The 27,210-nt window shown below is 49.2% G+C and overlaps 1 protein-coding gene across 1 annotated transcript; it reads left to right on the forward strand.

Annotated features, from left to right (window-relative positions):
- Window positions 1-933: 933 nt before the first annotated feature.
- ZFP64 (ZFP64 zinc finger protein) lies at window positions 934-25,583 on the forward strand. The gene is made up of 6 exons (XM_081196171.1): window positions 934-1,136; window positions 5,853-6,092; window positions 7,451-7,612; window positions 11,270-11,332; window positions 18,250-18,501; window positions 23,330-25,583. Exons 1-6 carry the CDS (start codon window positions 947-949, stop codon window positions 24,613-24,615), a joined length of 2,193 nt encoding a protein of 730 aa, XP_081052297.1. The 5' UTR covers window positions 934-946; the 3' UTR covers window positions 24,616-25,583.
- The last annotated feature ends 1,627 nt before the right edge of the window (window positions 25,584-27,210 follow it).

Here is a 27,210-nt window from a genome sequence, read left to right on the forward strand (position 1 = left end):
GCTGCCGGAAGGAGGCATGCAACGCACCACCCAACTGTCTTAGGGACTCCGCTCCAGATTTGTGTAGGGTTTACTCTACGAATGTGGCTGGGTCCAGTCTTTATTGAACAACCGTTGCTTTCTTTATAGAGTGCTTATATGGCAATGAGAATTCATCTTGCATTCATCCCGATTTGCTTGCAAGGTGTACACATTTCCCAGTTAATCACACACCTTTCAATGCGTCTCCCTGTCACTTTCCAAACTGCAAAGAGGTCCATTTCTTATTTTTATTTCGAAGTGGATTTGTTATGCTAGGGTGGCAGAGCACTTTAAACCATTTTAAATGCACAGACCTAAAGTTCCAGAATGCAGATATTGACAGTCTCTGGAGTCACCATGTATCACCGCGATTTCATGCTGGTTTTACACTAATTCTGTGCTGGCACAGCTTTTGTACTGATTATTTTAGCGGCTAACTTCTTGTGTTTGTGTTTTAATAATTTAAATTCTCTAGGTGATCAGAGGACTTGTTTCACTGGGTGGCACGCGAATGCCATCAATGAATGGGCAAGCGGAGAGAAAGCAGCTTCGGAGCAGGGACGTTTAAATAGATGCACATTCCGAGCACCGAGTGAAATGTCCCCATTCGGATCTACAGTATTGTCCCGAGGATACAGGAGAAAACCCTTTGCTGCCTTGCCGTAGCTCAGCCAGAAATGCCACCGCAGAGCCTCTTTTGCTACACTGTCCCTCGCTTTTCTCCAGGGTTGCAATCCTGTGTGCGCACTGACCGGGGAGCAAGTCTATCTCAACTCAGCAGGCTTACTCCTGAGTTGCATTGCTACCAGAGGCATGCATTGCAAGCGCCCTTTGCTCCCTTCTGTGGGCAAAGAGCCTCGCGACGGCATCGGTTGCTGCTACAGAGCATGCTCCGCAGTCCCTCCACATCCGTCCCCGCCTTCTGATGTGGGGGGGGGGGACACCCGCGAGGACGTTGCAAAGTCTCCTTGTTCGTTCGTTTTTCCTCTCCCCACCCCCACCCCCTTTTTTCTTTTTTGCAAAGCTGCGCCTGGCGCGCGGCTGCTGCGAATCCGCGACGGCTGCCATGAACCCGAGCGCCGCGACCGGCCAGCCTTTCGCCAGCCCCGTGCAATGTAAGTGGCTGCGCGGCTTATCCGCGCTCCCGGGCCCGGAGCTGGCAGAAGCCGCGCGGAGCCTGCGCTCCGGCCAGCCCCGAAACCTGAGTAGCGGAAGAAGCGAGCGCTCGCGCAGCCCGGGAATCTGGAGCGCGAAAACGGGGCCCGGGAACCTGGGTGGGAAGAGCAGCCGGCAGGTTGGGGAAAGGCGGGCCGGAGGGTGGCATTGAGACAAGCCGGGGGCCGGGTGGGGAGAGGGTCAAAAAAAGGTGCATCGCCTTTCATAAGGAACCGGGAGGGTTTCGGGTGCTGAAGCCAGCAGGTTTGAGCATGCTTGGTGGGTTTAGTTGCATTTAATTCTGTGCAGGATTGCAGCAGATGGAAGGGGTGACATAATCCGGTTTTTTTGACCGTGCAACTTGCAGCGTGCGCCAGAAGCGCTTCGTGCAAGCAGATCAAGGCCTGGTTCCAGCACCTCCAATGCAATCTGGTTTGGGGTGCTGTTTTATTCTGCTTGCAAGGAAATCAGAGGCCCTTCCTAGGCCAGGGCTTTTGTTCTTGCATTTGGACTTTCTATTACCCCCCCCCTAGCAAAAAGTTAGCCCCTGAATGGGGTAACTGTGTCCCTGAAGGACCAGGTGTGCAGCCTGGGAGTCATTCTGGACTCACAGCTGTCCACGGAGGCGCAGGTCAATTCTGTGTCCAGGGCAGCTGTTTACCAGCTCCATCTGGTACGCAGGCTGAGACCCTACCTGCCCCCAGGCTGTCTTGCCAGAGTGATGCATGCTCTGGTTATCTCCCGCTTGGACTACTGCAATGCTCTCTATGTGGGGCTACCTTTGAAGGTGACCCGGAAACTACAACTAATCCAGAATGCAGCAGCTAGACTGGTGACTGGGAGTGGCTGCTGAGACCACATAACACCGGTCTTGAAAGACTTACACTGGCTCCCAGTACGTTTCCAAGCACAATTCAAAGTGTTGGTGTTGACCTTTAAAGCCCTAAACGGCCTCGGTCCAGTATACCTGAAGGAGCGTCTCCACCTCCATTGTTCTGCCCGGACACTGAGGTCCAACGCAGAGGGCCTTCTGGTGGTTCCCTCCCTGTGAGAAGTGAGGTTACAGGGAACCAGGCAGAGGGCCTTCTCGGTAGTGGCACCTGCCCTGTGGAATGCCCTCCCACCAGATGTCAAAGAGAAAAATAACTACCAAACTTTTAGAAGACATCTGAAGGCAGCCCTGTTTAGGGAAGCTTTTAATGTTTAATAGGTTATTGTATTTTAGTGTTTTATTGGAAGCCACCCAGAGTGGCTGGGGAAACCCAGCCAGATGGGCGGGGTATAAATAATAAATTATTATTATTATTATATGTACAGAAGGCTGCCTTACACCAGATTAGTCCGCATCGTCCAGTACTGGCTACACTGACTGACAGCAACTTTCTTAGTAGCTCAGGCAGTCTTTCCAGTTGCCTGGGATACCTGGTCCTGTTAACAGGGAGTTGGCCAGGATTGAACCTGGTACCTTCTGTGTGCATATGCTCTTCCCCTAAACTATGGCCAGCCCCATAACCTCACATGTAGGACGCTGCATGTGCATCCTCTCCACATGAGCCATTCTGCAATTGCTCAAGGCTGAACTCAGGGCGCATTAGCCTGGCTAGCACCAGAGTAATACATTAAAAGAAAAGGCGATTTTAAAAGTTTCTTAAGCGAATGTGTTCTCTCCGTGGGAAGATTTTAAGAGATCACACAATGGAGCTATTTGTGCTGCTGGAATTTAAATACGTTAAAGCTGCAATCCATTACACAGACTTACCTGGGAGTAAATCCAGTTTTAGTAAATATGCATAAAGTGACATTGCGAGCTGCCTTCCTGCGCGTGATTTCCTGGGAAAAAGCTTCCATATAACGTAAGCAGGTTAAAATGGCTGGACTGGGGTGTTTCAGTAGGCAATATTGTGCACATCACAATATCTCAACCTGACCTACCTAGCATTCATTTCTGTTCCATCCTTCTAGTGCATCAGTCAAGAGTGCCATACAACAATTTAGAATAAATACATTTAAATACAAAGAATTCAGCAATACAAATAAATACGTTTTGAACAGGTGTGTGTAGGAACACAGCAATTTTTTTTAAAAAAAACTGTTTAAAAGCAATTGCAGAGATCATAGGTAAAAATGAACTTAGTAAGCAAAATCCTGGTGGAATTTAAGCACAACAGAGGGGGTCATCGATGCTTCACAAATATTTCACAATATTGGTGCAGTCACTGAAAAGGCCTCGTCTCATCGCATTCTCCTCCCTGCACATTCACCATTTAACTTATAGCAATCTAGAGGATTTAAAACCTGACATCTTGGCGACTCTCATGCATGAACATGTGCACTATTATCTTGTAACTCCACCTGGCAATAATAAGGTCTGTGATGGATAAATAAAGGTACATTATGTTCCACTTGTTAATTTTTTTAGTCTTTTCGGCTAGTCTTGCTATCCTTCAATGCTGAGCTCCATTCCTATGGACTCCAGAACTTAAATCTTGGAGCAGAGAGCAGATGTATCTTGACTAATGTCAATGCGCATGGATGCTAAAGCAATGTGCAGTGCGTGGTCTGCCAGCTCACACATTGCCACTACTGCTGATGTGCCCCACAGAGGACCTTAAGGTCCGTAAATAACAACACTTTGGAGGTCCCAAACCTCAAGGAGGTTAGATTGGTTTCAACTAGGGCCAGGGCCTTTTCAGCACTGGCCCCGATGTGGTGGAACGCTCTGTCACAAGAGACTAGGGCCCTGCGGGATTTGACATCTTTCCTCAGGGCCTGCAAGACGGACCTGTTCGCCTGGCCTTTGGCTTAGACTCTCTGACCCCTTAAATGGGATTTGGTATACAGTGGTACCTCGGGTTAAGTACTTAATTCGTTCCGAAGGTCCGTTCTAAACCTGAAACTGTTCTTAACCTGAAGCACCACTTTATCTAATGGGGCCTCCTGCTGTCGCTGCACCGCCGGAGCACGATTTCTGTTCTCATCCTGAAGCAAAGTTCTTAACCCGAGGTACTATTTCTGGATTAGCGGAGTCTGTAACCTGAAGCGTATGTACCGTATTTTGCGCCCCATAAGACGCTCCGGCCCATAGGACGCACCTAGTTTTTTTGGGGGGAAATAAAGAAAAAAAATTATTTCCCCCCCAGGTGCGGGACTGGAAGAACCAGCTCGGGGAACAGTGGGAAGGCACGCTCTGCCTCCCCGCTGTCCCCCGAGCTTGTGGGGCTGGCGATGGGGAGAAGTGCGCTGATCCCGCGACTGCAGGCAGCTCTGCACCACCATCCGGAGCGGGGCGGGACTTAGCGCCCCGCTCGGGATGGCGGCGCGGATCTGCCTGCAGTCCCGGGACGGCAGGCAGCTCTGTGCCGCCATCCCGAGCGGGGCGGGACTTAGCGCCCCGCTCGGGATGGCGGCGCTGATCTGCCTGCAGTCCCGGGACTGCAGGCAGCTTTGCGCAGCCATCTGGAACGGGGCGGGCTTCGCCCCCAGCTCCCGGTGGCCACGCAGAGCTGCGCTGATCCCGGGACGGCAGACAGCTCTGCGCCGCCATCCTGAGCGGGGCGGGACTTAGCGCCCCACTCCCGATCGCCGCGCAGAGCTGTGCTGAGCCGGGGACTGCAGGCAGCTCTGCGCAACCCTCGGAGCCGGTCTCCCGAGGGTTGCGCAGAGCTTCCTGAAGCCTGGAGAGCGAGAGGGGTCGGTGCGCACCGACCCCTCTCGCTCTCCAGGCTTCAGCGAAAGCCTGCATTCGCCCCATAGGACGCACCCAGATTTCCCCTTCATTTTTGGAGGGGAAAAAGTGCGTCCTATAGGGCGAAAAATACGGTAACCTGAAGCGTATGTAACCCGAGGTACCACTGTATAAAGTTTCCCTTGGCTTTTTTGCTGGCCCATGTAGGACCAGCATGGATAGCTGGCTCAGGTGAGTATCTGATGTTTCCTCCTTTTATGGTCTTGATTTATGGCCTACTACTAAAATGAGGCTGCATTTCAAGATGTATTTTAAGCCATATTTTAATTAACTGTTTTTTTGTTGTGTGTTTCTTCTCTATTATGTTTTATTGTAATTCGTATTTGGTGGTAGCCTCCCTGGCCGAGGAGGGCAGGGTATAAATAAACAATTATTTATTTATTTACTGCTGAAGCTTCTTTTGAGCTGCTGATAACCTACTGTGGGATAATAATGTTTTTCTAACGCAGGGTTCACCAAGGTCAGTGGGCACCCTTGAATTTTTCAGCAAGTGCTGTGGACACCAAACCCTCTTTTCTCTGCTCCTCTCCCCACCCCTCACCCCCCGGAGACAGAAATAGAGAAAGTGAACACACACATGTTCCACTTTTCTACACAATCTGGGTAAACGTCAGAGCTAGTTGAATTAATCAGCCTCAAAAAGCACATAGAGCTGAAAGAGGAAATGAGAAAGAGCATCACTCTTCCAACTTTCTCCTTCAACTTTACGTGATTTCCAAGGGAGGATGCGTCATGACCAAGTGGGCAGTTCATGGGGAGGCTCAGAGGCTCAATGGGTACCAGGATTCCTGCCATGTTGGTGAACCCTGTTCAACCATTTCATTGTTTCCAGTAACTTGCAAACAATAACCTTGGCAACACATAAAATTTCTGTTGCCATTTCTGTGGTAATTATTAATTGTTTTGTTTTCAATTTGATGTCTTTTGACAGTTCCTGGAGGCACCACTGTCCTGGTGGAGCTCACACCAGATATTCACATTTGTGGCCTGTGCAAGCAGCAGTTCAATAACCTAGATGCGTTCGTTGCTCACAAGAGAAGTGGCTGCCAGTTGTCCGGCACCACAGCAGAGACCACCAGCACAGTGCAGTTTGTAGCAGAAGAAACCGTGCCAGCGACCCAGACCCAAACCACAACAAGGACCATCACTTCAGAAACCCAAACGATCACAGGTATTTATCCAGGAAGTTTGGGTAGTGGCATCTTCGTGGCAAAACTAAGCCCTAGCATTGTATGCTTCGGCAGCAGGGGTACCCTGGGCAAAGGAAACACTAAAGCATGGGTAGGCAAACTAAGGCCGGGGGGCCGAATCCAGCCCAATCGCCATCTAAATCTGGCCTGCGGTCGGTCTGGGAATCAGCATGTTTTTACATGAGTAGAATGTGTCCTTTTATTTAAAATGCATCTCTAGGTTATTTGTGGGGCCTGCCTGGTGTTTTTACATGAGTAGAATGTGTGCTTTTATTTAAAATGCATCTCTGGGTTATTTGGGGGCATAGGAATTCATTCATTATTATTTTTTTCCCAAAATATAGTCCGGCCCCCCACAAGGTCTGAGGGACAGTGGACCGGCCCTCTGCTGAAAAAGTTTGCTGACCCCCGGACCAAACTGTTCCATTGTTATACTACTTGATGGAACTTTGGCCTGATTTTGTATGTCAGTCTTTAGTTACATTCCAATGCCATGATGCCGACAGGAAAAGTTGCTGGAAAAGTTTGCTGACCCCTGCACTAAAGCTTTGTCCCACTGGCAAAGAAAAGAAATGTCTTTGCTTAAGGTCATGGAGAGCTGCTGCCAATCCGAGCTGAGAACATTGGCCTAGATTGGTCAATGGTATGGCTCAATGTATGCCACTTGTGGGTTGTGAACTTGGGGGAAATGCCTTAGTGGTAGAGCACATGCCTTCCATGCAGATCTTCCCAATTCAAATGTTCAGATAGCAAGTAATGGAAAAGTCCTCTCTGCCTGACCCTGCCAGAGTCACTGCCAGTCAGAACAGGAAATACTGGGTAAGATGGGAGAAGAATCTTAGCTGGTATAAGGCAGGTCCCTAAGCTCACTTCCTTGTTCATTCTTGTACGCAGCCGCTTACTTTGCCACCCATGGCAAATAAAAATCACCTCCAAGTGACCAGGCAGAAAAGTATTGCAAAAGTTGGCTCTTTTCTCCTTCTTGCCTGTAAATGATTTGGGAAGAGGGGTAGCTTAACAACTCTCAGCGCCATTCACAAAATACACCTCCAAGGATTCTGTGCAGAGAGCCACAGCTGTTCAAATTCATAGTGCATATGGGAGCTCAGTCTCATAGCTAACTTGAAAGTTTCCTTCCTGACCAGCTTTGATTAGTGAACCTTGTGGCGTTTCTCTCACTGACAAGGAAGCAGTTAAGAAAAAGAAAAGAGGATTGCATTATAGTCTTGAGATTGGGAGTAATTTTATGTTCTTCTTATATTGAGGGTTCGCAGAAGATATGTGGTTTTGCAGTGCTCTGATGTTAAAACAATTCTTTTTTTTCCTGCTTGCTTTTGAGTTTCTGCGCCAGAGTTTGTTTTTGAGCATGGCTACCAAACCTACCTACCTGGTGAGAGCAGTGAGCCTCAGCCTGCCGCTGTTGTCACCACTACACCGAAACTTCGCGCCAGAAAGTCCGCCACATCGGGGGCGCAAAAGAAACTTAACTGCTGCTATCCAGGTAAAGTATATGCCTGTGTTTAGACCAGGCATAGGCAAACTTGGCCCTCCAGATGTTTTGGGACTACAATCCCCATCATCCCTGACCACTGGTCCTGTTAGCTAGGGATCATGGTTGTAGGCCAAAAACATCTGGAGGGCCGAGTGCCTGGTGACCACTGATGATGGTCCCTGACCATCCCTGACCAGGGATGATGGGAATTGTAGTCCCAAAACATCTGGAGGACCAAGTTTGCCTATTCCTGGTTTAGACAGTGTGGCAGTCTTGGGACCATAGAAGTGACTGCTTCTGCGGTTTAGATCCCCTGGCTGTTGCTGGTTCACAGATCCCTCCATTCTATTCTGTTGCTTTGGGGTAGGAAGGTTCAAAATCTCCTTCACAGGTGGAAAAAAACAGTGGCAATTGCTATAAACCTCATAGCGGTTGGGGAGGATGGGTTATTTATTTGTTTGCTGTGTTTACACCCCATCTTTTACTCCAAGGAGTTCAACCACCCTGAGACCTGTGGTTATAGGGCAGGTATATAAATTCAATAAATAAATAAGGTGGGTAAACATTGTTATTGCCCCCTCCTATTCAATCAATCCTTTGTACAGTGGTACCTCGGGATGCGAACGGGTCACGTTTTGCCGCTTCCGCACATGCGCATGATGTCATTGTGAGCGTCTGCGCATGTGCGAGCGGCAAAACCCGGAAGTAATGTGCTCCGTTACTTCCGGGTTGCCGCAGAGCACAACCCGAAAGCGCTCAACCTGAAGCACATTCAGCCCGAGGTATGACTGTATACTGCCTTTCCACTGGAGAGCCAGTGTGGTGTAGTGGTTAAGAGCGGTAGTCTCGTAATCTGGGGAACCGGGTTCACGTCTCCACTCCTCCACATGCAGCTGCTGGGTGACCTTGGGCCAGTCACACTTCTTTGAAGTCTCTCAGCCCCACTCACCTCACATAGTGTTTGTTGTGGGGGAGGAAGGGAAAGGAGAATGTTGGCCGCTTTGAGACTCCTTAAAGGGAGTGAAAGGCAGGATATCAAATCCAAACTCCTCTTCTTCTTCCAAAGTTCAAACCGTGTGCAAGGTGGCTTGCAACATATAAAAAAATACATAACTGCAAACATAACAAAACTAGTCATCAACAATAAGCAAAACATCAAAAAGCGCACAGCCAAATTTCCACATAAATCACAAGATCCAGTATAAATATATATTAAAAATTAACATCAACAGCAACAAACACCTACCCAAGCTCCCTACAACAACCCTGTGAGGTAGATTGGCCTGAGAGGCCCAAGGTCACCCAGGGAGCTTCATTGGTGAGTCGGGATTTGAACTCTAGTCCAACACTCTAACCACTACACCACACTACCCTCTTTAGCTGCCATTGCTTTGGGAAACATTGCCTGCATATTAGCAGGAATATGATCGACAAAAGCAGTCTTTGGAAGGAAAGAAAAAATGCACTTTCCAGTTAGTGAGGCCCAGCAGTATGGATTCTGTATACATATAGATGATACACAGTTAAAATGATAGCCTCCTTTTTCAGGATTTTCTTGCCTCACCCCACCCCAAGGAGTCTCGGGGACCTCAAAGGGCTTTGCCCCTCGTGAATTGTTCTTCCGAATCGTTCCTTACATCCTCTGCTTTGCTCTGCTGCTTCCAGAGGGGGGGGGGAATAAATTGGAAATGCTTAAACGATTTTAATCAGTGACATGGCCGCAAAGTTTCAAGAAGATTCATGGAAGCGCTTTTTAATTAATTTATATAGCCATTGATCACACAGGCCAAAGTCACAGGAAGGTAGGTGGGTGGGAAGCCTTGCTTGTGTAATTAGGTCAGCTAACTTCATCAGAATGTTCCATTTCAGAACCTGTCTTCCCTTGAGAATCTTACCTGGAAGTTATGTCCATTCCTCACTGTGCTTCTAACCTCAGACAGTGTTGGTAATTCAGGCAAAACACCTGCACACCTACCTACTAGGGGGTCATTGGACCTGAATCAGGAGGGTGTGGAATTAAATCCTTGCTCAGCTTTGAAGCTTGCTGAGTGCACTTCAACTTTATCTGCCTATCCAGGATCTGAGTGTGGAATTGAAGGGGAATCCTAGACCCAGGGGAAACTCTCTTATCTGCCCCATGGAGCTGTCCCAAAACTGTACCCTCACTGGCTGTGTTTCACATCCCAAGTGACTGGGGTAAGCTCTTTGACTCTGCCAGTGTCTCTTGCTTCTCTGGATAAAGGATGGAGAGCAGCGTTATAAACTCAGATATATAACCTAATCCCCAAATGGCAATTTAAACCTAGGTTACGGTTGCCACAACGGAATGTCTAGGTGCATTTTTTTCTTTTTCTTTTTTGCTGTGAAACTACTACTATTACTACTACTACTACTTAATTTCATTTCTGTACCGCATTATATCTTAAAGAAAAAATCTCAAAGCGGTTTACAACACAATAAAACATCAAATAAAGTAATCCAGAATAAAATAAATTCAAGCTTCACTGAAAATATTTCAGATCCTCCTCTAAGTGGTCTTTTGCTTTCCCCATACAGTGGTACCTCGGGTTAAGTACTTAATTCGTTCCGGAGGTCTGTTCTTAACTTGAAACTGTTCTTAACCTGAAGCACCACTTTAGCTAATGGGGCCTCCTGCTGCTGCCGCGCCACCAGAGCACGATTTCTGTTCTCATCCTGAAGCAAAGTTCTTAACCCGAGGTACTATTTCTGGGTTAGCGGAGTCTGTAACCTGAAACGTATGTAACCCGAGGTACCACTGTATTTATTTACTTAATTTGTATAGCTGCATAAGTGCTTTAGGAAGCCTGTGTGGTGTAGTGGTTAGAGTATCGGACTAGGACTTGGGAGATCAGGGTTCAAATCCCCACTCAGTCATGAAGCTCACTGGGTGACCTTGGGCTAGTCACAGCCTCTTAAGCTACCTCACAGGGTCATTGTAGGGATTAACCGAGGAGGGGAGTGAACCATGTACTCCTTGGAGAAAAAAGTGCAATATAAACAGAATAAATAAGCTCTTCTGCTTAAACCTGGAGGGGCCAGCCACATGGAGATGTCAGTTGCCCGCGTGGCAAACAGAGATTTCCATGTGGTTGCAGTTGGACCCTCGCCAGTAGCAAAACGTGCCTGGCGCCTGGCTAATTTCTAACACCGAGGTGTGTGCGAGTTTGGGTAGAAACTAGTCTACTGTACGATGGGGGAATTTACATCTATTGCTCCACCCACTCCTGCCTCTGCTCTGCCCACCCGAAGGTTGCCCTGAAGGAAATGCTACCCTGTTTCCTGTTGCCATGTCACTTGCGAGCAACGCCAATGTCAGGAAACAACATGGCTGTCTCCCAGCGGACTTGTTGACTGCTGGCATACGGAGAAGTTTGGCGTCCAGGGAGAGGAATAAGGAGCAGAGTTCTAGCCGAGGCCTAGTTCTTGGTCATGTATGCCTGTTGAGGACCAGTGTTGCACTAGGCCCAGGGAGACCTGGGTTCAAATCCCCAGTCATTGAACTCAACGGGTGGCTTTGGGCCACTCAAAGATTTAAAGTTGTTGTGTGGAGGGGGGAATCGCATACCCTGGGACCCTGGGAGAAAGTGTAGGGCAAAAGTCAATAAATAAATAATAGCTGGCCCTCTCCTTTTTTTCCCTCCCCAGGCTGCCAGTTCAAGACATCCTATGGTATGAAAGACATGGAACGACATTTAAGAACACACACCGGTAAGCAGCCTTATAGAGCCTTAAACTGAGTTATATAGCCCTAATTTCCCTACCTGCCCCCCACCACCAATGTACACAGATCTCCTGGGCCCATTTGCGTTCTGCTTACGGGCGCAGACTTCGCTTGGATAAATATGATAACATTTGGAATGAGTTTATACGGAACATAGTAGGCGATTAACATCTATATATGCATTAAGATAATAACACTGTATCAGTTTATACAGGAGTGCATGGGAGTGTGTTACATTGCAATTTTGTATTTGTATTTTTTTCCTTAAACACATCTTTGTTCTTTTTCCTCCCTCATTTCCACCCCCAGGAGTACCTGCAGACTTGAAGTAACCCTGAGATTTGCAGGTGCTAAAAAAATCTTTGGGCGGGGGGAGTACTTGAGGCGGAAGGAATTGGGCAACCCATAAACATCACACAGAATGTTGAGAGAGTGGGGGGCGGGGACTGACAACCGTGGGAGGGGGAATGGAGAGGCTGGAAAGGGGAAGAAAGGAGACAGAGATATGAAAAAGGGTAGAATGGAGCATCCCATTCTCTGGAAAGGTCACTTATTGGTTCATAAAGGTAAAGGGACCCCCGACCATTAGGTCCAGTCGTGGCTGACTCTGGGGTTGCAGCGCTCATCTCGCTTTATTGGCCGAGGGAGCCGGTGTACAGCATGGCCAGCATGACTAAGCCGCTTCTGGTGAACCAGAGCAGCGCACGGAAACGCCGTTTACCTTCCCGCTGGAGCGGTACCTACTTATCTACTTGCACTTGATGTGCTTTCGAACTTCTAGGTTGGCAGGAGCAGGGACCGAACAATGGGAGCTCACCCCGTCGTGGGGATTTGAATCGCCGACCTTCTGATTGGCATGTCCTAGGCTCTGTGGTTTGACCCACAGCGCCACCCGCGTCCCATTTCTTGGTTCATGCTCAGAAGCTATTTTAAAGTGTCCCAAGGATGGAAGCATGATTGCTGATAGACTTCAATGGATAAATAAAATATTGTAGCATAGCTTGGATTCAACCCTCCCCTCCATTAAGAAAAACCACAATCGAAAGAAAAGGATCCACCAGAACATACTCAATGGGTGTAGAAGGATAACTAACTATTGAGATGGAAGATGGTGCAGGGAGGAGATAGAATTGGGTGGCTGGAGCCCTTATCGAAAGCATTGCACACTGCAGTGTTTTGTTTCAGATCCCACCTGTAAAATTAATGTATTGCAAGCAGATGCATTCTCAAAACTATGCCTGCCTCTCTGCACATCCTCAGTTTGCTGGAGAAAAAGACAAATAGAATGGAGGAAACCTCTAAAGTATAATAAGCCCATGACAAAAAGGGAAAGGGAAACTGTCAGGGAACTGCCATCAGAGCATCAGGTGGTGGAGGGACTCAGGCAGGATGAAAGAGACTCAACTGCTGAAGCAGGGACCAGCAGGGGGAGGAGTGGGTCTCTGAGGGAATGCGAGCAGGAGGGAGGGCTCAGGGAGGCTTCCAGCGAGAACAGTGGGGAGGTATCGGAGTCTCCCATAGGGAGACCCATACCTCGCAGGAAACTGTCACGCCGTGAGTCCAGGAGACGCGTTTCCGTTAAGGAACTTCTTTGCTGGAAACGCTTCCGCAGACAGCCACTGTCGGACTCTACTAGTGACTAGAGCAGACATGTCTGAGGAGCTCCGTCACACACGGAGGTTTGTGGGGGCGCACAAACTCTGAGGGAGCACGTTTTCACGCACAAGCAGCTAATCAAACCCTCACAGCAGTCCGACAGTCTTTGTACGCTGCCTGTGCAAGAGAAGGCATCATGAGCGAACCAACCGGAACCGGAGGAGCAGGGGCTGGAGCTGGTCCAAGCTTGGAAGATAGATACCGAGCGTTGGAGGTTCAACTGGCCCTGCAGACGGCGAGGCTGGAGGAGAGAAGGGCTCAGGATGCAGACAAGAAGGGGAGAGCCACTCAATTCCCCAGAAAGGTACCAGGATTGGTGCAGAAATTTGGGGGGGACCCCAAGGACTACCATGCTTTTAGGACAGAGATGCAATATGCCCTTAATGTGCAGTTCGATGAGTTCCCTGATGAGGAATCGCGAGTTGCTTTTGTAATTGGGCATCTTGAGAAAGGGGCTAGAGACTGGGTGCGACCCCTAATGGCAACGCACAATGACATACTAAAGGACACAATGAAGTTCTTTCGTGCAATGGATATCATGTTTTCCAGCGATATTGAGGAAGGGGTGGTGCGCAGACAGCTAATGGCTTGTAAGCAGGGGAGTCGATCTGTCCGTGAATATTGGACTGAGTTTACCATGCTGATTCACAGACTGAGTTGGGATTTATCGGCGGCACCCGTTCAAATGCTATTTGAAGAAGGTCTTTCTTCGGGGGTGAAAGACGAGCTGGCACGGAGCCCCAGGGCGGAGTCTATGGATCAGCTGACCAAATCTGCGCTGACCATAGGAGCGCGGCAGGAGGCAAGAGCCTTGGAGAGGCGGGAAGGGAGAGGGGAACGTTGGAAGGAGTTCCGCATTCCAGACATTCCTGAGCCAGCTTTCCCGCCGGCAGAGCCGATGGAAATCGGAACAGCGCGCGCGCGCGCATTTTCAAAAACCAGCGAGGGAGCTAAGAAGGAGGGAAAGGGCCCCCGGAAATGCTATCTCTGCCAACAGCCAGGCCACTTTGCCAGAGTCTGCCCCCAGAGGAAGGAATGGCAAGGGATGGTGGGAGCTGTTGAGGGGGGAGAAGAAGGGGGAGCGGAGCAGGTAAAAGCCAACGCCTGGTTGCCACAATTGGGGCACTGCAGCCAGGCCAAAGAGCAGTGAAAGTGCCCGTGCCAGAAGCTCCTCGACCTGCTCTGGTGATTGAAGTGTCGCTAGAGCTGCAGAATGGGCACCCCCTAAAAATAAAGGCGCTATTGGACTCAGGCCGCTCCTGCAATTTTATGAGCAAGGAGTTTGCTGCTGAACACCAGATACAGACCATCCCTTTAAGCAACCCCCTGCAGGTGACCACGATTGATGGCAGGGAGTTGTTGGGAGGAGGAGTCCGCTTGCAGACTGTCCCAATGATAATGAGGGTGGCAAGGCACACAGAACTGATAGCGTTTAATGTGGCCACCCTGGGAGGCGCTCCCATTATTTTGGGAATGAGCTGGCTAGCTCTACATGATCCGCTGGTTGGCTGGCATCAAAGAGTGGTGTCCTTTGGTTCAGCACATTGCCTAGAACACTGCAAAGGGGAGAAGGGTTCAGTAGGGGCCCAAGCCACCCTAGCAGGGACTGAAGTAATGGGGAAGGTGAAGGTACCACCACAGTATGCAGATCTCAGCGACGTGTTCAGCGAGAAGGAAGCTGACCAACTACCACCTCATAGACCCTTTGATTGTCAGATCAATTTACTCCCTGGAGCACAGCTTCCCGTGGGCAAGTTGTATGCCATGTCAGACAGGGAAATGCAGGAGTTGCGAGGGTTCATTGACAAGAACCTGAAGAGAGGCTTCATCAGAGAGTCCAAAGCAGCAGGGGGGAGCCCAGTGTTCTTTGTGGACAAAAAAAATGCAGACAAGCCGAGACTTGTATGTGATTTTAGGCGGCTGAATGCAGTGACTGAACCGGTGGCGTTCCCTATGCCCAGAATTGATGATATTTTGACCATGGTGAGGAAGGGAAAGATTTTCACAAAGCTGGATCTAAGGGGGGCGTACAACCTGATACGCATAAGGAAAGGGGATGAATGGAAAACCACCATGTTTACCCCTTTGGGGGCGTTTGAATACCTCGTTATGCCATTTGGATTACAAGCAGGCTCCGCGTGTTTTCAATCTTTTATGAACCACGTGCTGGGCCCTTTGCTCTACAAGAATTGCGTTGCCTTTCTAGATGATGTGTTGGTGTATTCTGAGAATGAGGAGCAACATGTGAGAGACGTCAGAGAAGTGTTGAGCAGACTGCAAGCCAACAGGCTGTGGGTCAAACTGGAGAAGTGTCGGTTCCATACCAAGGAGGTGGAATTCCTGGGGTACCGCCTGTCAGACAAGGGATTGGCCATGGATCCCGGCAAGGTACAGGCAGTGCTGGAATGGAAAACACCCAAAACCAAGAAGGATGTGCAGAGGTTCCTAGGGTTTGGAAACTTTTATCGTAAGTTCATCCGCAACTTCGCCCATCTGACGGCGCCCATCACTGACTGTCTTAGCAGTAAGAAGAAGTTTGTATGGACGGCGGAGGCGGGGCGAGCGTTTGAGGAACTGAAAAGGGCCTTCGCCTCTGAAGAACAACTTCTGCATGTGGATTTACGAAAGAAGCTAAGGGTTGAAACAGACGCATCTGACAGAGCCATAGGGGCGGTGCTTCTTCTGCAGCCGGGGAAGGAGGAGTCGGAGTGGCGTCCGTGTGCCTTCTTCTCGCGGAAGCTGAACAAATCCGAGAGGAACTACACGGTGTACGACCGAGAACTGCTTGCTATTCATGAGGCGTTCCGGAGATGGAGGCATCTGCTAGTTGGTGCACAACATAAAGTGCAAGTGTGCACGGACCATAAAAATCTAGAGTACTGGAGAACGGCGCGAGTGCTCAACCAAAGGCAGTTGAGATGGGCCCAAGAGTTCTCCAAATTTAACTTTGAGATTTGTTATGTGCCAGGCCCAGAGAATGTTAGGGCGGACGCTCTCTCACGCAAGCCTGAATATTTGGAGGGGGAGGGAGCACCCGAAGAAACCCATATCATTCCAGAGGACCGCTGGGTGTGTGGGGCGACTTTGGTGGGGCAAAGGGAATTGGTAGAGGGTACGGTGCAGGATGCATACGCCCAGGGGAAACTCAGGGATCTCAGAGGGGAGGAAGACAAACCCGGTGGTTTTGAGGAGAGAAATGGGGCATTGTATTATAAGGGAGCGTTATATATACCTGAAGGGGAATTGAGGGAGAAAGTACTCAAGCAGCTGCACGATAGCCCCACAGCAGGGCACTTTGGGCAACACAAAACCATGTGGCTGGTTACCAGGGAATTTTGGTGGCCCAAGGTCAGGGAAGATGTGCGGGAGTATGTGAGAGGGTGTGAACAATGCCAAAGAGCCAAAGGGGAGAGGCAGGCGCCGGCTGGTTTATTAGAACCACTGCCCACACCTGAGAGACCGTGGGAAGCAGTGGCAATAGATTTCATGACTGATCTGCCAAGGTCTAGAGGGAAAACAGCCATCATGGTTGTAGTAGACCTGTTAACTAAAATGGCCCACTTCATAGCCTGCTCACATGCGGTTACAGCAGAAGAAACCGCCAAATTGTTTGTAGAGAATGTGTTTAGGTTGCATGGCGCCCCCTTGAGGGTGGTTTCAGACCGAGGGAAACAATTTACTTCCAGGTTCTGGAGGAAGCTCATGAGCTTACTGCATGTAGAGGTTAATTTCTCGACGGCCCGTCATCCTGAAACCAACGGGCAGGCGGAAAGAGCAAATGGGGTTCTCCAACAATATTTGAGGTGTTATGTTAATGACAGAGAGAATGATTGGGTGGAGAAGCTGGCGTTGGCAGAATTTGCCTACAACAATGCAGAGAACGTGTCCACGGGGATGAGCCCCTTTTTGGCTAATCACGGGTGCCATCCCAGAGCCTTCCCAGGGGGGGAGGGGGAGAACTGGAGCGTTCCAGCTGCAGAACAGTTCGTGGAAGAAATGGAAGCGATCCATCGCCAGCTCCAACTCAACTTAAACAGGGCTAAGGAGGAATATAAGAGGCAAGCAGACAAAAACAGAAGGGAAGGTGAAAGCATCAGGGTGGGGGACCAGGTGTGGCTGTCAACCCAAGGGTTGCCATTCAAAGGAGGTTGTAAGAAATTAAGACCCAAAAGGCTGGGTCCGTTTGAAGTCATACAGCAGGTCAATCCAGTGGCTTTCAGGCTCCGGTTACCGAACCACATGAAGCTGCACCCAGTTTTTCACAGGTCGTTGCTGTCACCGTATAGAGGAGACAGTGAGGGGAGGGTCACTAGGGGACCAGCAATGGAGGAGAAGGAACACAGCTACCATGTAGCGGAGATCCTCGATTCCAGGTGGAAGGGAGATCAAGTAGAGTATTTGGTAATGTGGGAAGGGGAACCGGAGTCGGAAAACACCTGGGTTAGGGCAGAGGATGTCAATGACGAGGTTTTAATAGAGACTTTTCATCAGAGGTTCCCACGTAAACCTCAGCCTGTAGCGAGGTTCCGAAGGGAATACTTTGCCACCACCGACGAGGAAGAGGAGTTGGAGGGGTTCCCAGATTCTGAAGAGGAGGAGGATTCAGCTGGCCAGGACGACGATCGATGGAGAGAATTGTTCGAGACGTCAGAAGATGAGGAAGATTCGTTTCGGGGTTTTAGCCCTTCACCTCCCAGGGGGGAGGAATTGGGAGGGGGTGAGGGGGGCCCTGGAGGGGAGGTGGATGTCAGGGAACTGCCATCAGAGCATCAGGTGGTGGAGGGACTCAGGCAGGATGAAAGAGACTCAACTGCTGAAGCAGGGACCAGCAGGGGGAGGAGTGGGTCTCTGAGGGAATGCGAGCAGGAGGGAGGGCTCAGGGAGGCTTCCAGCGAGAACAGTGGGGAGGTATCGGAGTCTCCCATAGGGAGACCCATACCTCGCAGGAAACTGTCACGCCGTGAGTCCAGGAGACGCGTTTCCGTTAAGGAACTTCTTTGCTGGAAACGCTTCCGCAGACAGCCACTGTCGGACTCTACTAGTGACTAGAGCAGACATGTCTGAGGAGCTCCGTCACACACGGAGGTTTGTGGGGGCGCACAAACTCTGAGGGAGCACGTTTTCACGCACAAGCAGCTAATCAAACCCTCACAGAAACATTCTTCCATTAAGAATCTCTTTGTTCCGTGTAATGCAACTGATCTCAACCCTGCTGCACCTTCGCCTTTTGTTGTTGCCGTTGTTTTAGGTGACAAGCCCCACAAATGTGAGGTTTGTGGAAAGAGCTTCAGCCGCAAAGACAAGCTGAAAATGCACATGCGATCCCACAGTGGAGTGAAGCCCTACAAGTGCAAGCACTGTGACTATGCAGCTTCCGAAAGCAGCAGCCTGAACAAGCACCAGCGCATCCATTCGAACGAGCGCCCTTTCAAGTGCCAGATCTGCCCTTACGCAAGCCGCAATTCCAGCCAGCTCACGGTGCATCTCAGGTCCCATACAGGTAAGGACAAGGACAGGTTTGCCATACGTTGCCTCACGTTGGGATAGGGGATCAGATGCTCCGTGATTATTGCAGGGAGGAAAAAGACAAAGGGGCTTCACGCGATCCGATGATCTTGCAAAGCCCTAAGCAGAGAGCTTTTCACAGAGCTTTGCAGGCCAGCTGACTGGTGATGTTTGCAAACCTCCTTTTAGCGGTGTTTTCCTGCCCCAAATATTTATATACAAGCACGTCTCACTATGCAAACACAACGACTTCTCAGGAAATCAATTGCTAGGCGAGAGTTCACATAACGACTCTTCAAATTCCATTGATTCCTATGGGGAAATTTTGAATGTATTCCTGACCATGGAAATCTGACTCCCAAATGACGGAAAACCCTCTGGAACCTTGCAAAAGGCAAACAAGGAAGGAGAAAGTGTTCTCTTATTTGTCCAGTCTCTCCTATTCTTCCCGCCATGGTTTCTGATGAAATGGCTGTCGCAAGACCAGCAAAACACCAAAAAGTAAGGCTTCTCTAAGGCTGATTATTGGTTTACAGAGGAGGACATGGAGGACTGGCTATTTGGGTATCTGAATCTACAATGTGCATAGCAAGGTTCCTCGTTTTTGTAAAGTGAATTTTCATAGAGCGAGCAGTTGGATAGCAGTTGAGTCTATAAGGCACAGGTTTCCCAACACTCACATGTGTATAAAAGTCTAGTGCTGGATTCGTTGGGGAAAACTATTAAGAACCTGCATCACACTGGAACTCCCAAGAGTTGGCCTGCTCAAAAGTTGGCGGTAAGTATCTCACATCTTAAGGCGTTCACCAGACATTGCCCATGTCTTCTTCAGATACTGTTCCACCCATTATGAGTAAAACTACAGAGCTGTGTCAGGGCCAAACCAGGGCTGTGGGCCGACCTGCTTCAGTGTGGAGGATCTCAAACTCAGGGTTCCTAGGACCAACAGCTGGAGCTGGAGCCTGAGGAACAGCAAGCCAGAGCCCCTGGTCTGTTGACCTGGCATGGTCAGAAGGCCAGGGTGCTAAATCTTTCTACTAGGCATTGCCCATCCACAGGCTTTGTGTTGCTTATCAAGTGCAAGGAATGATGCAGCACGCCTGTGCCTAGAGAGGACTTCCCAGGTGCGTTGAGGTTCTTGGAATGTGATGCTCTGCCCTTTCACACAACCCAGCTAGAATCTCCAAAGGAAAGGCTATCCTTGCCATCTCTGCTTGGACTCAGATCCTGCAGGTCTTAGGCTCGGCCATTCAGTAAAGGTAAAGGAACCCCTGACCATTAGGTCCAGTCATGGCCGACTCTGGGGTTGCGGTGCTCATCTCGCTTTATTGGCCGAGGGAGCCGGTGTACAGCTTCCGGGTCATGTGGCCAGCATGACTATGCCGCTTCTGGCGAACCAGAGCAGCGCACAGAAACGCTGTTTACCTTCCCGCTGGAGTGGTACCTATTTATCTACTTGCACTTGACGTGCTTTTGAACTGCTAGGTTGGCAGGAGCAGGGACTGAGCAACGGGAGCTCACCCCGTCACGGGGATTCGAACCGCCAACCTTCTGATCGGCAAGCCCTAGGCTCTGTGGTTTAACCCACAGCGCCACCCGTGTCCCGGCCATTCAGAAGTCCCCTCTTAATTTCCATTCTCTTCTTGCATGGACATTTCATTTTTTACAAATGAAGCTCTGCAAAGAAAAAGAAAATAGTAATAAATTAAATTTCCTTTGCCAAAGTCAAATCCAATAGGGTCATTGAGGAGGAAAAACAACTGGCGACACAGATCAATCTCTAGATTGGAACATTAAATGTACAGCTGACATTTAGCTTCTGCAGATCTCCTCTAGTATGGCTTGGCATCTGAAATTGGGGACTATTGGATCATGTGCCGCACCCGGTTTTCATCAGGAAAGTGGGTAAAAATCCAATGACTGTCTCTTGCAGTTCACCCAGTGGTATATGCAGCTGGAAGGGCCAGTCTGTAAAACAAATTGAACTGGCAGGCTGTGTGTCTTCATTAATAAAATGTGTATAATAAACATTTTACACCCAGGGTCTCAATTATTAAGCAAGCTTGTGGATTAGCACAGTATGCCACATCGCAGTTTGAAATATCTTCTGCCCGATCAATGAAATATGTAGCCGGGTAAGCAACTTGCGCCTACATTTTTTTTTTAACAGTCTCCCATTTATGAAGATCTATAAAATATTAACTGGTAAAGTAAATTAAGCCATGTGTGTTGTGATTTTTTAAAAGAGCTGCAACGTTCACTGAACCAAGGACCTCCTTACATTTTATTTCTGCCTTAAATGGCGCCCCGTGGCTCATTCACTCACTTCTGAGCGTGTGTGCATGATATACACGGAATAACAAAGGAGCTCCGCGCTGTTCAAGTAGCTTAGAGCAGCAATAAGTCAACAGTGCTGCTTTGTGATGTGGTATTAGCGATAATTGGCTACTCTTTGCGAAACGAAAACCCCGCCGTTCGTATTGTGAAAGGTATCAATACTGTGCATGTTTGCGCTGTATTGCTCTGTTGATTAGGCAGGTCCTACCAGCTGTGGAGGCGTAACGCTACGAAAGCTAAGGCATGTTTTCGGATATAATTCCTGCAAATTGTTGTGCAGAGGTCTGTCTTTGCTCCTGAACATTGGTATTCTCCATTTACTCCCCTTTTCAATGCATTCTGTTTGCTTTCCTTTTCAAACAGATACTTCGCTTAGGGGGGGAAACAATAATGTTACTATAATAATTAAATATGCAAAGCTTGCATATCAGACGGGCAGACAAATAACTGGAGGAGAGCTATTGGGAGATATGGGGGAAAGCGAAGGGCAGGCAAGAAAATGGTGGCATTTTTTTTCTGGGGGGGAAATCTGTAGGTTTCAGAATGCAGGTGTCCTGTCTTCCCTCCCCTTCAGATAGTAGGTATAAAGATGCATTTATTTGCATTTGATGTTAAAGTGCTGGGTTTGTGCATTTGTGGCTGCAGACAAATTATGCCCTGTCCCGCTCAAAAGAAAAGAAACCCATCTCTTGCGAAAGAGGGGTGGGGACAATGAAATTTTATGGTGCAAATTGACAGAACAGGCACTAAAATGACTGATGGGGTCTCAGCTGAAAGGGATCCCGGTGTTGCAATGGGTAGCATGATGAAAACTTGGGTCCATTCATTTCAGTGGGACTACGCTGAGAAAGACTGGGCACAACCCAAAGTGTCCTGGCACCTTCAAAGTCGTAGTAAATTCATTGTGGCCAAAGATTTTGTGGGCTCAAGCCCTCTTCATCAGATGTCAAGGTAAATTTTATTAGCCTTTAGGGCAGCCTTTCTCAACCTGTGGGTCCCCAGATGTTGTTGGACTACAACTCCCATCATCCCTGAGCTCTGGCCTTGCTAGCTAGGGGTGATGGGAGTTGTAGTCCAACAACATCTGGGGACCCACAGGTTGAGAAAGGCTGCTTTAGGGTGTCCAAAGATTCTTGATTATTTTTGTTAAACTGTGGGGTTTGCTTTGTGATGTCACTGGCTTGGATAGTTTTAAAAGGGGAGGCGGGCAAATTTGTGGAGGATAATGCTTTCAGTGGCTGGTAGTCAAGATGGCCGTATATTACGTTCATTTTTTAGAGGCAATATGCTACTCTGAATACCAGTTGCTGGGGGTCACTACCTGGAGACTTCTGTGGTGTTTGTGGGATTTCCATGTGCAGCTATGGGATGGCAGCTATGGGAAGAGAATCCTAGACACAGTGGTGCTTTAGTCTGAGCTAGCAGGAGTCTCCTCATGTTCATGGGCTAGCTCCAGATTGCTCACCAGAACAAGACGGTTTGATCATATAATGTCAATCCTGGCCCAACTGCACTGGCTGCCATTTAGTTTCCAGGCCCAATTCAAAGTGCTGGTGTTGACCTATAAAGCCTTACACCAGGCATACACAGACTCTGGCCTTCCAGATGTTTGGGACTACAATTCCCATCATCACTAGCTAACAGGACCAGTGGTCAGGGATGGTGGGAATTGTAGTCCCAAACATGTGGAGGGCTGGAATTTGCCTATGACTGCCTTACACAGCTCAGGACCTCAATACCTTAAGGACCATCTCTCCCCATATGAACTGCCCCGGACCTTGCACTTGTCATCCGAGGCCCTTCTCTATGTCCCCCTCTCCCCAAGAGGTTTGTAGGGATACAACACGAGAAGGGGCCTTTTCTGTGGTGGCTCCCCATCTGTGGAATGCTCTCCCTAGAGAGGTTCGCCTGGCACCATCATTACATGTATTTAGACGGCCGGCAAAAACTTTCCTCTTTACCCAAGCCTTTGGCCATTACAGTGGTACCTCGGGTTAAGTACTTAATTCGTTCCGGAGGTCCCTTCTTAACCTGAAACTGTTCTTAACCTGAAGCACCACTTTAGCTAATGGAGCCTCCAGCTGCCGCCGCACCGCCAGAGCACGATTTCTGTTCTCATCCTGAAGCAAAGTTCCTAACCTGAAGCACTATTTCTGGGTTGGCGGAGTCTGTAATCTGAAGCGTATGTAACCTGAAGCGTATGTAACCCGAGGTACCACTGTAAATAATCTATGGCCTGTTAAATGTGTTGCAGGTGGGTACTGTTATTATGATTAATTTTACTATGCTATCTGTTTTTATTCTTAGTTTTTTATTATTTCACTTTGTAAAATACGTTTTTAGTGTTTAACACTTCCTATAAAGGGCGGTAAATAAATCATCATCTTTCAGAAACACCAATGCAAATCCATTGGAATTTATCCTTATTGTCCTGCATGTCTCTTGGTCCAAACGCCCCTAATTCGAAACGCTTTTCTCATGGACAGGAGACGCTCCCTTCCAGTGCCGCCTCTGCAGCGCCAAATTCAAAATCAACTCGGACTTGAAGAGGCACATGCGTGTGCACACGGGGGAGAAGCCCTACAAGTGCGACTACTGCGACGTGCGCTGCGCCATGAAGGGCAACCTGAAGTCGCACATCCGCATCAAGCACAGCATGGAGAACGCCTACAGGTGCCTCGAGTGCGAGTTCCAGTGCGGGAACAAGACCAGCCTCCGGCACCACCTGCGCACCCACCAGCCCGAGCAGCCGGTGAAATGCTCGGAGTGCAGCTACTCCTGCTCCAACAAGGCCACCCTCAAGGTGCACGAGAGGATCCACTTCAAGGACCGGCCGTTCAAGTGCGAGTTCTGCAGCTTTGACACCAAGCAGCGCAGCAACCTCACCACGCACATGAAGAAGGCGCACGGGGACAAGGTCAGGGCCAAGAAGAAGGCGGCCGAGAAGGGCGAAGGAGACCGGCCGAAGGAAGGCGGCTCCAGGCAAGTGGCCAGGCTGGAGGCCAAGAAAGCTTTCAAGTGCGATCTCTGCGAGGCCTCGTTTGTCCGGGAAGACTCCTTGCGGAGCCACAAGAGGCAACACGTCGAGTACAACGGGGCGAAGAACCCGGAGCTGGCCGTTTTGCAGTTCCAGGTGGACCCCACGAGGCCAAGCGGCACCCCTATTACCGTCAGCCACCTCCAGGTCCCGCTACAGGCTTCGTCGTATGGCAAAGGACAGGTGAAGATCATCGTCGGACATCAGGTACCCCAAGCCGGCGGTCTGGTGCAAGCGGCTTCCGTGAACATTGTGCCGCCAGCCTTAATAAGCCAGAACCAAGAAGATCTGTCTGGCAACGGCCAGTTGCAAATCCTGCAGCAAGTGAGCTTGCTGGCTCCCCCTCTGCCCCCGGGGTCTCAAGCGGAAAGCATTTCGATGGGCCAACCGGCCGTGCTCCTCACAACCCACAGTCCAGTAGACAGAAGCACGCCCAGCCAGACTCTGATTCCCGACATCCCCGTAGGCAGCCACGAAGCCTCGGCTACCCAGGCTTTCATCAGCGGTGCTGAGATCAGCTGCTCCGACTTGGAAGGACTCAATGCTTTGATTCAGGAGGGGGCTGGGGAGGTGACAGTGGTGAGTGATGAGGACCAGAGCATCACTGTGGCCACCTCGGTTCCCCCTCCGCCCATCTTTTCCTCCCCTTCTCACGCCGACGTGCCCAAGCAAGTCTACTCCATTATCCAAAGTGGTGCAAGTTTGCTGTGTCCTGCAGACTCCATACCAGATTAGTTCAAGAAGAGCGCATTTGCTCAGCGATCAGTTAGCACATCAGATTCGGCCCTGGATCCAGATTAGGCTGATGCGTACAGAAGGCGAAGCAATCCCTGGTGTCGTGCCGGTTCATTGCTTCACTCCAGGGTTAGCCCAGCTGTTCTTGGACTATAGCTCCCATCATCCCTGACCATCGGCCAGACCAGCTTGGGGGCTGATGGGAGTTGTAGTCCAACAAAGTTCTTAGGGCACCATGTTGACTGCCCCTGGATTCCATGCCTTCCTGCAAATAGAGCCCCTCCTCTTACAGAATACAGTGGCAGCTCAGTTCTCAAATGTCTCCATTGATGAACGTTTCGGAACCCGAACGCCGAAAACCCAGAAGTGAATGCTTCCATTTCCGACCACGCCTCAGAAGTCGTGTGTTTTTCTGCTGTGTGTTTTTCAATTTTCTCAACTGAATTTGCCGACAGCTCTTTGCGCCTTGGTTTTCGAAAGTTTCAGAACCCGAACGGTCTTCCGGGATGGATTACATATGAGAACTGAGGTACCACTGTATTGCGTGCATGTTTTAACAGGCTTAGTGGTGGTTATGCTTTTGAGACCAGGGAGCAGAGAAAGTATGAGATTCTACAAACGGGCCACCCAGTGAGGTGCAGTATTCATTACACACGGTTCGTCTCTTGCCCATTCCTGCGCTAGATTGTTCGTTTGGTGCACGACACAATATTCACAGGTGCTTGGTAGCAAATACTGTCCCTCCTACACCTCTTGCCCCGTTTGAAGGTCACAGCCTTAAAATACATATTGCTAAAGAAGTTGCACTGAAATTAGTTTCCAGCTTCACAGCCAACTCCAATCACAATGTTTGTAACCCAGCGAATTTCAGGGAAGAGTGTGTTGTTGTTTTCCAGTTCCACATTGGCTTTCATTTCCCAGGATTTCCACAATCATGTTCAAAGTAAATATAATATATTTTGAAATAACGGCACAGCCTTGGACTGTAATCCTATGCCAAATTGTACTGTAATTGCAATTATGCAGGGATTTTGGTAGGACTAAGTAATCCGAGACTGCAGGGTTCGCTCCAAAAACAGGGTTTGAGGGGGAAGGTCCGACACTTTACTTTTTTTTACTGGCTGTGTTCTACATCTTTGATGGTAGCTTGATGTGCATGGAAATAGGCAGAAGATGCTAGTCCTATAGGGAGAAAGGAGCACTGCAGCAAAAACACTGGATCTGCATGCAGACAACCTTCACCGTACAGCAAATCCAGTACCGGCTGTCAGCTTCCTTGTCAGTCTCAGTGTTGCCATCATAGAACTCAGTAGGGGGTTGACCTTTCTGTCTGGGTCCCAACCATCACTGGAATAGATAAAGGAACAAAATTTATATACCACTTGATTGTAAAAAACCTAAGCAGTTTACAAAAAAAATATAACATTTTTTAAAAGTTAAATATTTGAAAATATTCAACAAATTGTTGAAAACAACAGTAACTTCTTAATGTCTGGATATGCCTGTCCAAACGAAAATGTTCTAAGCAGGCACCAACCAAGTATTGCAAAGGGTTCTGTCTGATGTCTATAGGCAGGGAGTTCCAAAATTTAGGTGCCGCTACACTAAAAGATTCGAAAGCGGTAAGGAAAACCTGCCTTGGTCCTGTTGAAGATACAGGAGCCGAACAATAAAAATAAGATGACATGACCTGGGGATTTTGCTCAAAGCAAAAGCCGGTCGACTCCTTTTTGAATATCGGATAGTCTGTATTGGAACCGGAGGGAACAGCTCTTGAACCACAGCATAAACCAGAATTGTGTGCCGTCCTCCCTTGCAGCCAAACAGCAGTGTAGCCTGGGGCAGCTATGTTCTGCACACAAGCCAAGCTATATTTGCGATTTGCAGGTTTCAGTGCAGTAAGCTCACTTATTTCAGGCATTCCATGTATACTCTCTGTCGCCAGCCATGGGGCAGAACATCGTATCTCAATGCTGTACAGTGGATGCTCGGGTTGCAAATGTGATCTGTGTGGGAGGCACGCTTGCAACCTGCAGCGTTCGCAACCCACAGCGCCGCGTCTGCACATGCGCGGGTCACAATTCGGCGCTTATGCGCAAAGCGCAATATAGCACTTCTGTGCATGCACGAGCACCGAAACCTGGAAGTAACCCGTTCCAGTACTTCTGGGTTCGGCGCAGTGCGCAACCCAAAATCACATAACCTGAAGCATCTGTAACCCAAGGTACCACTGTACAAACTCGGTGGGGCAGTTTGGCAATACAGTGGTACCTCGGGTTACATACGCTTCAGGTTACATACACTTCAGGTTACAGACTCCGCTAACCCAGAAATAGTACCTCGGGTTAAGAACTTTGCTTCAGGATGAGAACAGAAATCGCACAGCAGCGGTGCAGCAGCAGCGGGAGGCCCCATTAGCTAAAGTGGTGCTTCAGGTTAAGAACAGTTTCAGGTTAAGAAGAGACCTCCCGAACGAATTAAGTATTTAACCCAAGGTACCACTGTAATGAGCAGATTTCGTTGTGTGTGTTCCTGACTATATGGGCAGATAAAAACAAAACCTGAAGCAGAGGTCACTCCAATTTCTGCAACTTG

Source organism: Podarcis bocagei (assembly GCF_964188305.1).
Source record: "Podarcis bocagei genome assembly, chromosome: 5".
NCBI classification, from domain to species: domain Eukaryota; kingdom Metazoa; phylum Chordata; class Lepidosauria; order Squamata; family Lacertidae; genus Podarcis; species Podarcis bocagei.